Source organism: Rhinolophus ferrumequinum, chromosome 15, assembly GCF_004115265.2.
Source record: "Rhinolophus ferrumequinum isolate MPI-CBG mRhiFer1 chromosome 15, mRhiFer1_v1.p, whole genome shotgun sequence".
In the NCBI taxonomy this organism is placed as follows: Eukaryota; Metazoa; Chordata; class Mammalia; order Chiroptera; family Rhinolophidae; genus Rhinolophus; species Rhinolophus ferrumequinum.
In genome coordinates this window covers 18,685,331-18,699,885 of record NC_046298.1, presented here as the reverse complement: position 1 = coordinate 18,699,885, position 14,555 = coordinate 18,685,331, and the positions used below count along the sequence as shown (strand labels likewise).

Sequence of the window (14,555 nt, the reverse complement as noted above, 5' to 3'; positions counted from 1 at the left end):
GTTAAAATTCTCATGTATTTCAATGATAAAATTAGTATCTTTGGGTTATATGCAAACTTGAGCTGAACAGTGGGGAATGATTTTATTTTTTTTTTGGTTTGTTTTGCATAATGGTGATAGAACTTAAAAAAATGTGAATACCAACCCATTTCCTGCTTTTGAGTTGCCTTTGTTGTCCGTGGTAAGCTGAGAAAGCACATAGTGAGGTGCTTTGGCACTGTCGGCATCAAATATATCCATATTAGATTCTTCACAATCTCGTCGTTTGACCCCCGGCCTCTGCTTTGGATTTCGTTTTCGTGATTTACGAGGTACCTCAGTGTTATCATTGTAGGAACTGGTGCTCATGTTACTGAAGTTGGAGGGGGAATCCTCCATCCACATACTGCAGCTCTGCTCAGATTCCAATCCACACCCCTCATCCTGGCAGGACATCCGACTGTTATCCAGCAAGTCCTCAGGTGGTGGTGAGATGTACAAGACTGTGTGCCTCTTCGGTGTTGATGGATGCTGCTGAACTGTGTTACTGGTTAACTGCTTTTCACTTACCCCTCTGTTACTTACCCCCAAGGCTGAGGAGCAGCTCTCCACTTGCATAGCCTTGCTGTCGGTGACTGAGGTAGAATAAATGGTAGGGCTGGAAGAGGTGGTAAAGGAGCTGCAAGCACCGCCCATGGAGGAAGAGGAGGGAGCTGAAGAAGCATCTGCAGTGTACAATTTAAGAGTAAATACACTATACATGTTTTCACCTACGCTGGCTAGCAGTCCCATTGAAAATGTGATTTGTGAACTGATTGTTTTTCCCCAAAATGAATAGTTGGAATTTGGTTAAGTTTTAGAATATAAATGCTTCAAGCAATACAAGGCCTAAGAAATGCATTTTTAAAAAATGCCCAAATAGCATTATTTTACTTGTATTATAATCAATAGATTTTTTAAAATCTAATTTAATGTTTTAAGCTGTAAAGCAAGAATAAAGCTTTTATTGCCTCAGCTGGATGTTCTGCTGAATTTTAATCATTTAAAATAATAAAGAAAACCCCAATATAAAATATATGCTTGTGGTCCACATTCAATGCCAATTAAATAATTCATTATAGAATTTGAAAAGTGGGACTGTGCTTAGCCACAAAATATTAAAATAAGTTTCTAACCTATGAAGCAGAGAACTACAGGTCATTTTTAATGCAGACACTCCCTGCTTCAGAGGCAAATCCTGGAATAAAAATATGAGAAAATAAATGAGAAAAGAGCTGCTGATTATTCCAGATATCAATTATAAAATGAGAAATAAATAGAAAAAATATATAATCAACTGAATTGGAGGCAAAATGGAACTGGTACCGTCACTATGATTGTTGTAAAATCTAGAAGAATAAAAGTGAAAAAGGTTTGATTTGGAACATGCTGGGCTGCAGAAGACAAGCAAGTTAATCACTGAGGGTCTCCAGAAGTTGGAAGTGGCAGTTCAAAACCATGATCTCTAAAATAAACAAATCCATCCTAAATGGCAGAATGAAAAGCAGAGTAAGGACTGATTATTGGATGGATATCTCTTATAAAATACTTGATTACACATTTATCAATTGGTTACCACTGTCCATTTCCTCTCTTTAAAGGACCTGCTTGATTTTAAACTATTAAAGGAATTTCCTAATATGAGTAACAGTGTATTTTATTGTCTGGAATCTAACAACAAAAATTCAGCAGAAACTATCTCTGGAGAGCACCAGAATTAGTTACTATAAAAAGGTATTTTATAAAACCATTTATCTATTATGCTTAGCCAAAAACGATTTAAATAGATCTTTTCAAAATGTGTGGCAACTGGCAGAACAGCTCATTGAAAAATACTACTACTTTAAATCCTTAACAGCATAACCTCAGAGGCACACTAATAATGTTAAGGCTGGAAGTTGTCAGTGCTAAAATTTTACAAATACCATTTTATCTTGTATAGGATATGGAAAGGTTTATAATCATACACACAAAAAATAAAACTAGGTAACATGACAGACAACTAAGATAATGTTTAAATCTAAAATTAATTTTTCTCTATAGCCAAGAGTGCCACTGTTTTAAAGTGGTATGATGAAACTTAAAACTGTGACGTGCAGTTATTGGAATTGTAACATTCATATCAATTATAATATAAAGCCTGAAATGCAGGAATGCCAATGTTTAGATAATCAAAAGCCAAGTGCCAAAGATCTATTTTTAAAGTGAAAACACGTACCAAAACACTTAAATCAGTTGCAAGAACTAAATTCACTCATAATTTTTCATTACTTTCAAGGCTAAAGAGCATAGTAATTAATATTAGCATCAATAATGTGATCTACATAATGCCACATGGAAAGATTTTCCCCAACTACCATAAAGTCAAAGAACCTAGAGCAATTAGATGATACCAGTTCCATTTTCCAGTTTGTATCCTTGTCAAATTCAGTAGCTGAAATTGGAAAATTCAGTCACTTTAAACTGCATTCCAATTTAAAGAAAAATTTATCAATTTTGTATCATGCATTAATGCAATGTCTTCTTAGTAAATAAATATTTTAAAAGATTTGTAAAAACTACAAAATCTAGATGCTAATGTCAGTGACAGTTTAGGAGCTGATTTGTAGCCACTTTGGGTTTAAATAAGTTTTTTCCTTGTTTTCTGAAAAATACAATAGAATTCATTTAAGAAAAATAGAAAAGGTGTTATGTCTAATATTCCTCCATCTGTTCCAACTATTGGCAAAAATGAAACCCAATTTTTATGTGTGTATGAGCCTATATTCTTCATTTTCAAAGAAATACAAGTATGCAGCATGCAATCTTTGCAGTGGAACACACAAAGCATGCAGCATGAATGCTGTGAACTTGTATTTCTATAAACACCTTTCCCCCACCCACCATTTTTGAATCTAAGTACCATGCACATGAGAATGCAGAATATGAACATCTCAGGGATCCCTGTCCTTGACAGATGGAAAACACAGGTGGAAAGCAATTAGGAACCCAAAAGCAAGTTATGTGGTGTTTGTTAATTTAATATGCAAGCTATAACCTAGCATTGCTCTTTGATATGTATATAAATTTATCTTGCAAATCTTATCAAAACAATCATGGTTATAAAACCCAATTGATAAAATCATATATAAATGTCTGTTCTAGGACAGGTATGCCAAACTGTGATCTCATACCCTACATAAATTAAAATATTCTATACATTTTCCTTGGACACCTAACACACAATTTTTATATTTTACCTGCAGTTTCCTGGATATAGTTATTAAATAAAAAAGTTCATTAGTAAAAAAATATGAAACTGAAAACATAAATTCTGTCAGAAGACAGCAGTAAACATCCTTTAGTTAAAAAACAGTATTACTTTTTAAAGCCTACCTTAGTTAGATCCTAAATTGCAAAGACTGTACTCATTTTAAGACTGTAACAAATGAGACAATTTTTTTTAAACTATGAAACTCTTACCATAGTATCATTGTTGCTCTGATGATAATAATATGTAATATAAAATCTTTCACATAAAGATGTTACATTCTGGTTAGCAAGACATCACCTAAGTGTATTAATAATGCTGAGGTGGTGAAGTGGAGGCTAAGAACTAGGAGCCCTTTGAGAGCATGGACAATACCTTTCGCATCTCAGACTATCCTAACACCTAACATAGTGCTTTGTGTGTTATTTGTTATTAAATTCATTTATGGGAAGCCATATTTGATATGTGTGCTGAGTTATATTAAAGTTAAATTGGCAAATAAATGTACCAATGTGTTCATAATGGACACGACACATGAGGTTTTTTAAAAAAGGATTTACTACTCAAAGTACTTAGACTATATGATACTCTAATAGTACCACTTGATAATAGAGAAAGGTTCAGAAGAAGCTGAAGAGTTTAGAGGTAATTACATGCTGTTTCTACAGAGCGTGCTAATAACTTTCTTTCTTGAAACTATATATAAGCTAAATGACCTACTTGTATATTAACCCATAAATTTACAAGAATAAAAACTCCTTAATATTATCTATTAAAAAATAAATTCACAAAAATAATATGAAATACATTTTAGATTTCTAAACACTAATTTTTCATTTCTAAGCATTCCCAGAAAGCACTAAAGAACAATCCTGGAAATATTGTAAATGTACTTAAAATATCTACAAAGACCTTTCTGTCACTGTATCATTAAATATCACGAAAAAACTTAATTGACATTCTATAGAACTAAAATACTAATACAGTCCTGCCTCATCTATACATTCTTTTTTATTTATAAGTTCTTACAAAGAAAATATGCTATCTACCTCTCCCTGCTTTTTTTTTGTTTTGAGTCTCCATTTTTATCTGTTAGGAATGTAGAGATTATGTTTAATTGCTGGATTTTAAAATTACAAAAACTCCAACATAAAAATGTTTTAGTAACTTCCTAATTTCTCACTGATCAGAACAGTCATAATGTGTTTCTATATTATAACTTTTTAATCTTATTTCTTCTTTAAATCCCTTACCAATCCCTCATAAAGATGTAAGTTTTTCTTTAATTTTTTCTTAAATTTATTCTCTCACCTAAATAACATGTGAATAAATTTTTATTGAGTTTTTTCCTTTTATGAAAAGTTATCTTTAAATCTAGAAGAATTTTATTCTTCCACAGTATTTTCTGTGACCACAGAGAACACAACAAACCAAAGGGAAAACAGACAATTTTTACAACTTACTAATGTAAATTTATAATCTCAAAAGAATAGATTACTTCTAAAATTTATAAGTAAAGGGAAGCATTACATCTAGAGTGTTCTAATAATTCTATTATTAGCAGTAGTCAATTACTAGACCAAATGCCAGTAATGACAGGGAACTTAAATTGGATATATGGCTTCTTTTTTTTAAGAATTAATGAAATCACTAAGGTTTACAATGAATATTCAAAGTAGTCAGGATAAAAAGAGTAGCAGATATCTACATGGATAACCCAGAATTTGTAATAACCCACTATTCACTCGATTAAAAAGATGAAAATGGATTTTTAAATGGTACCACATATAGAAACCCATAGATTTTATATACTCCTTGCTTAAACTATATTTTAAAATTAAGAACTATTAGTTCTAGATTTGTGAACTAGAAATTATTTTAATTACCATATCATTTTAGCGCTTAAAATACCATAAAAAGGAGATGACACTTTATATGGAACTAACTAAACTTTTTTTTAGAAAGCCTTGAAATTAGAAACATTCTTTCAAGTTCTCAGAAGAAACAAGTATCTTTCACTGATTTAAAATGTATGACAGAAATTACATTTAATTAAACTTCCAAGGTAAAAATGTGTCCCCTAGCATTTAAATAAGCACATATATTTATAACTTTTCAGTATCAGTGTAAAATCAGTGGAGTTTCCTAAGAAAGCCATTAAAACAAAAGCCATAAAATTTTGCAAGTGTGCTAAGTGAACCAATAGTGGAACGGAGAAGGAGTAAACTATTGACTGCTCAGAAAATAATCATAAAAACAACACAGGATGTTTGGAAACAATTTTCCGGTCTAAAACACTGTTTAACCTTAGTTATTCTTTTTAAGTGTTTCATTTTTTCTTACTGGTAACAACGACTTCAGATCTAAACATCTTGTCTGATAAAAGTCACCAGATACAAGGATATATTTTCAGATCAAAGAAGAAAGATATTGAGAGAAAAAAATTATAAGGCCAACATTCATGTTGCCAAGGGATTGAAAAATCTGGAACACACAAAGTGGCTGCAAACCTGCTTTGTCAACACCTTACATGCCAACCTTCGTTTTCTACTTTTCTTTTTCTTCTTATAGTATTAATGTAAAGTTTAAAACTTTACAAAAAGTTTTAATTTCAATCAGTATCAATCCACTATTTAGAAACAAAAAAAAGAAAGGAAGGAAGGAAGAAAGAAAGAAAGAAAAAAGACTTATGAAGAAGTCTGAAAACCGACCTATACCCTGGGTGAGATTGGATGGGTTAAGTGTCTCTGGCACTATTTGTCTTCACTATTGACAGACACTGTCACACAACCCACCACACGATGCCTGTCTCTGAGTGGCGAAGCTAGAATGCAAGTTAAGTGTATTAATAGAAAAAACAACTAGCATCCCAGCATATAAAATAAGCAATCCAGATTACTTTACCAAAAAAAGAAAACAAAAAACAAAAAACCCAAAAACAAAAAACAAAAAATTGAAGGGTCAATCATTAAATTTATATGTTTAAAACAGTTTCAATTTCCCATTTGTACTTTTCCCACCCAACTTAAGTTTACATGCTACAATAAGCAATGTTTTAAAACAAACTTTAAAAAATTAAATTATTAACATCCAAATAAATGCAAGTGGGGAAATCTGTTATCCAAAATTTCTGTTAACTCATATTCACCAAACTCTTTTCCTGTTTACTAATGCAATCTAATCCATAAACCAGAATAGGTTTCAGGCAATACCCTTATCCAAATTCTCTTTAAGAGTGGAAAAGGATGTCTTCTGACCAATACACTCAAGCAGTAAGAAATAGTTATATTTAGCAGCACAAGAATCTTTTTATTTCTCAGGCCAACTTCTATATACTTCCTCATCCCCCCCTCCAAAAGAAGTTACCAATTTACACTTTTAAATTAGATATGCTACTGTGAATAAAATGTGTGAACCTAGAGGCTCTATTTTAAAAAATAATTAGCACTATAGCTAAAGCTGAAAAGTTTGTTACTGAATTATTGGAGACCATCTTTTTCTTTCCAGTCTAACAAACTGCCAGTCAGGGTTCTAATATTATACAATAATTACACTCTTTTTAATCTGAATTCTAAATTAACTATTTTTACTTTGTCAGAGTGCCATTAACATATTCACAGCATATTTATTAAAGAATGTTTCCTGAAAAATGCTTACAAAGTTTTTAAGAATCCTGACACTTAGAGCAATGTTTTAAATGTCTTTTGTCCTATTTAACTCAAAGTATCTAAGCATGATGTAAAATGTGTACAAGGCAAACATTATATAACTTGGTTCTTAAATCCTTTCCTACTGGAAGAGAAAGATACTTTCTATTATCTAGTGATTTAGCATCAATGGACAACACTGGGTGAAAATGACTAAAGCCCAGAAAGAATCCTCTATCTCAAATAATTTAAACACAAAAGAAAATAATTACACTAGCTGATAACTGCATTTATTACATTGTTAAAGACCGCAGGAAGTACAGGGTAAGAAAAAGGGGACAATTTTTATACTACTTGAAAGGTAATATTACTTTAAAACAAAACAGAGATTATCACTATATTAGCTTAAATAAGAACTGGAGAGGAAAAGTTCTGAGGGATACTATTTGAAGGTCACGTCAATGCTTTATCATATAATCCATTTAAAAAATTGTTTAGATTAAGTAATAAAGGTATTTCTACCAACTCTAGTCCAACGTCTTCACATTTCTTATTTTTACACAGGTAACCAAAAAAGGAAAATAGTATCGATATTTTTTTTCAATCATTTAATATTTGTTTTATTTTATTTTTTTAGTTTCAGGTGCACAAAACAATGTAATAGACATTTATCATTTATTATTAAAATTTTCTAATTTAATCAGGTTTACACCTATATCTGGATTAGATTCAACTGTAGACAATATAAATGGTCTAGGCAAAAAACAGAAGATAAGTCATACATTTCTCAAAAAACAGAAGTTTTGATAACTCATCATGCAACTTTATTATTTCAGTAAAAAGAAAAGTGGGAAGAGAATTCTAGGAAGAACTCTTAAGCAGTCAACTTTACAAAATCATCCCTTTAGGAACTATCTTTTCTACGGCTCATCATCCTCTGGCAAAGTTCCTTTTATATGCAAGGGTTCCTACTGAGAGAGTGTCAACTCTAAAGAATTAAGTCAGAAAGCAAATCACCTGACCCATGTGTGGGGCTGTATCTTGACTGATTTGCAAAACTTAAAAATAAAGTCAAAAATAAACTGGGTGTGAATTGAAAGAGATAAGCAAAGCAAAGTTTAGGAAAATTTACTTGTATAAAAATAAGATCTATTTTTAAAAATCTTACCAACAAAGAAAGGAGAAACACATGTGGGAGGGAGAGCAATGTTTATTGAATGATCACTAATTGTCAGGTAATGTTAAGTAGTTTACATATTTATCTTCATAGTAACTTTAAGATAAAGTTGGTATTATTGTGTAGTTACAGAGGTGATATTATTAGAAATTTATTTAACTTCCACAAGACTCCATCTACCTGATAGAAATGCTATAACAATCAGATTCAAATTAGGTCTTTATGATCTAAAGCCCATGCTGATTTTGTTATATTTCCTATGTGGGAAAAAGAAATAGAAATAAACCCATAATATGTATGTATGTGTGTGCCTTTGTGTGTGTGTTTGCTCTAGAGTGTGACTATGGGCCTGGCATGTTGAGGTGTTTTCTCATTCATTTTCTGATTTAGTTTAATTGACAGTAATACCTTGTGAAGGAGTGACTGGGAAGAATGTATTTTACCTCAGTGGGCTAAATAAATACTGCCAATAAATACATACTTATATTTATGGATGAAAAGTTAACGTACCCGTACTTATGCCAAAAATAATTCATCAAGTACCTAATATATGCAACATTTTTGTTACTTTTTAAGAGCATAGCTCATTAGGCATTTTGACTTATTTTATTCAACTGCCACCTGGTGTTTTTAAAATTATGAAATAAAAGCTAAACAACCATGTACCCTCTGCTTATATTTAGCAAATGCTAACATTCTACTACGCATGATTTTATTTTTAAGAGAAAAAAAATGTCACAAAAACAAGTGAAGTCTTTTGTTGTATCCTTCCCTAATCCATTCCCCTCATTCTTGCCTCTGCTGGAGTGTTATTTATACAACTTTATTAATGTTATTTATACAACTAACTGTAATAAAGCAATCAGTTATGGCATTACATTTGCTTATAATATTATCAATCTTATCGGTGATACAAAAAAAGTCCACTTCCATGAAATCAGTAATGCAAAATTGTACAAAACACATAAAAACAGAAATTGCCTCAATTTTCCATATGTATTTGGCCTATGAATGGTTGAGAATCTATGAACAGTTTTAAAATGCTATTCTAGACTCAGATAATATAAAAATATGCTTGTTCTACCAGAAACTGAATAAATCACAATCTTTATAAAAGTTATTGCTAAAAATTATTGAGAACAATAAAAAGGGAAACATAAGGAATAAATCAGTAATAGGCCATGTGTACTTTTTGTTCATGATAATTCATAATAGGGATAGTCTCCTGAATTGGTAGTTGTTTCTAAATTAACTGTTATGGCCCAAGTGTGCTTATGCTTTTCATTCAAAAAATACAGACGTTAGCATAAATCTATACATACATACATATCTATATGTACAGTGAATGTATTTAGGTTTACTATGTAGTATCAGTAAAAAGACAGAATGAGGAGTAGAGTTTTTAAACCTACTTGCAACATGTTTGTAACTAAGATCTGACTTCCTTCTGAAAGTGGTCCAGTTTTCTATGAAAAGTAGGAATGGCCATATGGAATAACCAAGATCAACTCATATTTTAGCTCACAACATCAATGCATAGGTTACACAGGTGAATTATGTTTCCTGTGAATGGGCTTTGGGTTTACCGTAATCTTAGGAACAGTATACTAACTACATAAATGGCCAAAATTCTGAAATATGTTAATCTAGTAACCCAGAAGAGGAATCAAAGGCAAATTTACTCCCCAAATTTAGTCAACTCAAGAAAATCCAAATTACACAACTGCAAAAACTTTCTAACACTAGTAAATTTAAGTTATAATAAATTCAATGCACTATGTAATTCTGTTGCTGTGAATCGGATCTATTGAAAATTAATATTCTTCTAGAAACCATATTTCCATTTTGTAGATCCTGAAACTTGCAGAGGAGGAGTATGGCTTTTTCAGTTCAATATCCTATGACTGTCTTCTAGGATATTGTTTCTCTAATTGAAGTGATAGCACACAATGCTAACGAAAATTCCTTAAAGAACAAGGGCAAGGAGAAAAGAACTTAGACCCCAGTAGGAAAGAAGAGAGGTATGCTGTGCTTGGAGGGACTGAGATATGATGATATGCAAATTGCCTAGCACAATTCCTATCACACAGTAGGAACTCAAAAATGACAAATTATGTTTTCTTCAACTCAATTTTTGTTGTGATGGATGAACACAACAAAAAAATCGCTGAAATTTTAATTTAGGTTATTAAGATGTCTGAAATAAATGAAAGCATAGCTGTTCTTTGGATATAGAATATTAATTTAGTTCTTTAGTGTGTTCTCCTATAGTATAAATAGCACTCAATTTAGTTCATTCAGTATAGAAAATACCTTTTGGTATTTGAGATTTATTAGTGGTTGTGGCATAGAATTCAAAGTACTGTTTATTAAGTCTCTTCTAACAGAAATGTTCATTATACGGATCACTTCATGAAGAGTTGTTAATTTAAATCATAGCCTTAAAAACCTCCAGTCATCAAACTAGTGGAGATATTCAACAGATTTCTAATGTACATGTTGAATGAGTGTATATATCTATGTTAAAAACTGCTATAAAGTATTAATGTACTGAGAATATATTACTTCTAAAAAGAGTACTAATATGTAATTACTGAAAGTAAAATAACAATTTTATGAAAACAAAAGAATTACTACCTAGTTATTCTTAAGATTCTCTCACTGAATTACAAAATGTATGGTTTGATTAATTCACTGTTTACTCAAAAAAATTGAAATAAAAACTTTAAAGAAACTTGAAATAGTCACCTTAGCAAAATCGTATTTTGATATAAACTAATAAACATAATGTCATATATCAAAATGAAGACAAAGAAATAGCCTAGAATAGAACAAGAAAATAATTTGATTTCTTAAAATGATTAAAAGCTTATTGTCTGTCCACTTCTGTCAAAGACTTCCTATTTTTAATAAATTAAGTAAATCTAAGGATAAAAAGTATAAACATATAAGTAGATTTGAAAATGTATTTAATTGGTAGTAAACTGTATTGCAATAAAGCTGTTATTTAAAAAAACACCTGCCATTCTCTTTACAGAAACCCCAAATTCTAATGTAACTTTTATGTCTCCTAACTACTTACATTTTAGTTCTTTATTACCTATACTACAGGAATCACACACACAAAAAAGAATCGTTTCACAATTTGCATTTCTTCTTGATCAACTCTTTATTTTGCCAAAAAATACCATGAGTTCATTTGGATAACTTTTTTGCACTAGGAAAACAGCTTCTGTCTTAACGACTGAGAACCTACAATATTACTCTTCAGAAAGTCTGTATTCCTAAAACTTTTCTTCACTCACACAATGAACTTCAAACTCTTAAATTACCTTTCCAGTGGGACAAAAACAGAGGTCTTTAAAAAACAGGGAAGGAGTACAAATTTCAGAGTGGTAATTCTCAACTACACTTCCCAGGTTTTGACTCTTGACTCCATGGAGAGGGGAGGAGTTATGTAGAAATAAGTCCTCTTTCCTCAACTCTCAACCTGGGACTTACCGGATAAAAAGATGTTACTGATGGGAGTATGTAAAAGTATGTAAAAGTGTAAATAGTGTAGAGGCAGAAAAAGATTTGAGAGACACTCTTTTACCCAATATTCTGGATTGTGGATTAGCAGCATCACGTTTATTCATTATCCCGGTAATTTGTAAGGGAAAATATCTAGGTTGGTGAATCTGAGAAACACACTTTTAATAATTAAATAATAAAAAACGTACATGAATACCTACATGCCCAGTCTCTAAATTTTAAAACTTAAATTGATTTAGAACTTGTGAAACACAAACCTTTATGGCAGAACTAGAAGTCTGTTCCCACCAGGCCCTCATACCTGATAGCAGCCAATCCGGCTCCTTCAAAACTCTGAAGAATTAACTACATTGAGAGTCATCATTTTTATGCATTTCATACTTAAACAGCAAATGCTACAGATGAAAAAAAAAAACCTCACAGAAGTCTAAATTAATGTTTCTTTCCTTAGACATCTAGTCTTTTTTCTGGGAAACATTGAATAACTGGTAATTTACTTTAAATCTCTCTCTCTGACAGTTATGAAGGATGAAGGATATTAATATGTCAAATAAAAAGCAACTCTAATGATATATACTAACTGATCTCTCTACAATAATTATGATGTAATTTAAACTCTCACCTATAATGCTATATGACCAAGACTCTATTCTACCAATGAGACATTAGAATCCCAGAATAAGACTATGTTGGTTACTAAAAGTAAATTTATGTTTAAAAAAATTACAGATGACTTGGTTTGAGATCACAGAAATTTTCTGTGTGTGAATATAAGAAAACTGTCAAGGTTACCTCCTTGCTCTCTTCACCATCATTACAAAGTCAATAACTTCTCAATCTAATAAGAATTTATAATTTTAGAACATTTCCTGGGTTAATTATCTTATTTCCATGATTTTTCAACTAACAGCTTTCAATCTAATTTATCTGGAAAGGATTTTCTCAAATATATTAAGGGAGGAAGAGAGGGAGGGAGAGAGGATCAACATTCCATGAGTGACCCAAATCAAAGAACTTTTCAATATTTATACATAAAAACTTCTGAAATTCAATTAGGTATTATTTAAAAGGAAGTTTTGTTCTTTTCCCAAACCTAGCTAACACTTTTTCAGCTTTTAAAAGGAACTGGATCTACTGTCAACAGATGTTAAAAAGCACAGAAGAAACAGACTTTTAGTTCTATACAGATTCAACATGTCTTTAAAAAACAATCTCAAGATACAAAAGAAATCAGTTAGTCAATTTCTACCTGTGGATTTAAAGTGAAACATTTCATTAGAAAATCTTTTTTTTCTTCTCATATTTTATTGTTTGATACAAATTTGAAACTAGAGTAAAATTTTAAATTCCAGGAAAACTATTCAGGGACATTTTAGAACCCAGTGGATATAAAGTGAAACCAGGTCATCTTACCAATTTTATTACTAAAAAGTTCACAATTAAATCCACAGAATCTGTTAGAAAATGTCTGGCAACACATGAACAGTGAGCAGGGCTGATAAGTTTCTTTGCCATGTTTTGTTTTCCTGCCGCCAACTAGGAAGGCAGCAAACACTGCTATATATACAGCTCAGGGGAAAGATTGGTACACAAGGTTAATGGTACATAGGTTAACACATACAAGAAAAATATCCCAAGTTCCAACATAGTACCAATATCCTCATTTAAATAACAACTTTCTGCCTCATTGTTTTTTATGAAATGAAAAGAATTTACTGAAAACTGTGCTTGGATGGACTTCAAGTACCATTTGAAAAGAGGTATTGTATTAGACAAGAAACCTCTAATTAGTTAGACAGGTAAAACTGTAGAACATATATATGTACATATATATATATATATATATGTTTTTTTCCTTTTTTTAAACCAAATACACATAGCAGTCTATAAACCCAACTAAAAGAAGAACACAGTTGGGCAATCTAATATTTTTGAAAGCATTCTTATTAATTTATCACTAATCAAGACTTTCTTCTGTTAGCTTTTCTGTCAATCTTTTATTCTAATTAAACCAAAATTTGAACCAGTTTTATATAACTTTAATTATATATTTATAAAGTGTATGATTTGAGACCTGAGTAAAAATAAATGACAAATTTCAAGTATTAGTTTCCACAGTTTCACTGATATAAAAATTATATAAATATCTCATTCAAATCTTTCATTACTTTCAACTGAATGTAAAATAAGTATAGTCACATGTTTTTCAATGTAGGGAAAAAGTTATAGTAATATACTACAAACAGAAAAGAGACTTGAGTGCTTGAGTCTTTTTTCAGAGTATACAAAGGAAATATTTTTTTCCTTTTTTTAAAGCAAATTAAAAAAATAATTGTTAAATATAATTTAATAGATATAATTTTCTATCCATAGCTTGGTATTTAACCTTCCTCTGTGCAGTCAACAAAAGAGCTTTAAATGCACTCTCATAGATGAAGACACGGTCCATTCTAGGAGATGGCAGTAATAGAAGTGCCAAAGTGAAATTTTAATACATAATAATTATATCAATAAAATTACATTGAAAATTTTTACTTTTAAAAGTATATATTTTAAAACCTCTTAAAACAAAGCCTCAAATCACACTCTTTTTGATAAGGACTTTGTCAGCACTGTTCATGTTGGCCAGATAACAACTCTAGTTATCTTTAATAAAGTAAAATGATATGCATACCAGCAGCAACTACAGCTGGAGGAGGCGAGCCTGCCTCACCACCACTTGTCTGACTCATTGATGCTACAGATGTTTCTCTAGATGGAGGTAACTGTAACTCCTTTGGGAGAAGATCATAGACTGATTCTATGGAGGGAAAGGAGAAAAAATTTTGAAAAGAGCGTAAGTCAATAACCTAATATATGAGCATGAATATGTCTTTTCACTCACAAGAACTATATTACACATACACACACACACACACACACACACACA

General features: G+C 31.1%; 1 protein-coding gene across 6 annotated transcripts in view; it reads right to left on the bottom strand.

Annotated features, from left to right (window-relative positions):
- NFAT5 (nuclear factor of activated T cells 5) overlaps positions 1-14,555 on the bottom strand; it is a 104,115-nt gene that overhangs the window by 44,664 nt on the left and 44,896 nt on the right. For 3 of the 6 annotated variants that reach the window (XM_033127007.1, XM_033127006.1, XM_033127009.1), the window contains 2 exons: positions 14,301-14,426; positions 146-704 (listed from right to left, as the gene is read on the bottom strand). In XM_033127007.1, coding sequence (XP_032982898.1) covers positions 146-704; positions 14,301-14,426 — 685 coding nt within the window. Of the gene's footprint in view, positions 1-145; positions 705-1,154; positions 1,217-14,300; positions 14,427-14,555 lie in introns of all 6 variants that reach the window. The other 3 variants (XM_033127010.1, XM_033127011.1, XM_033127008.1) reach the window with 3 other exon arrangements.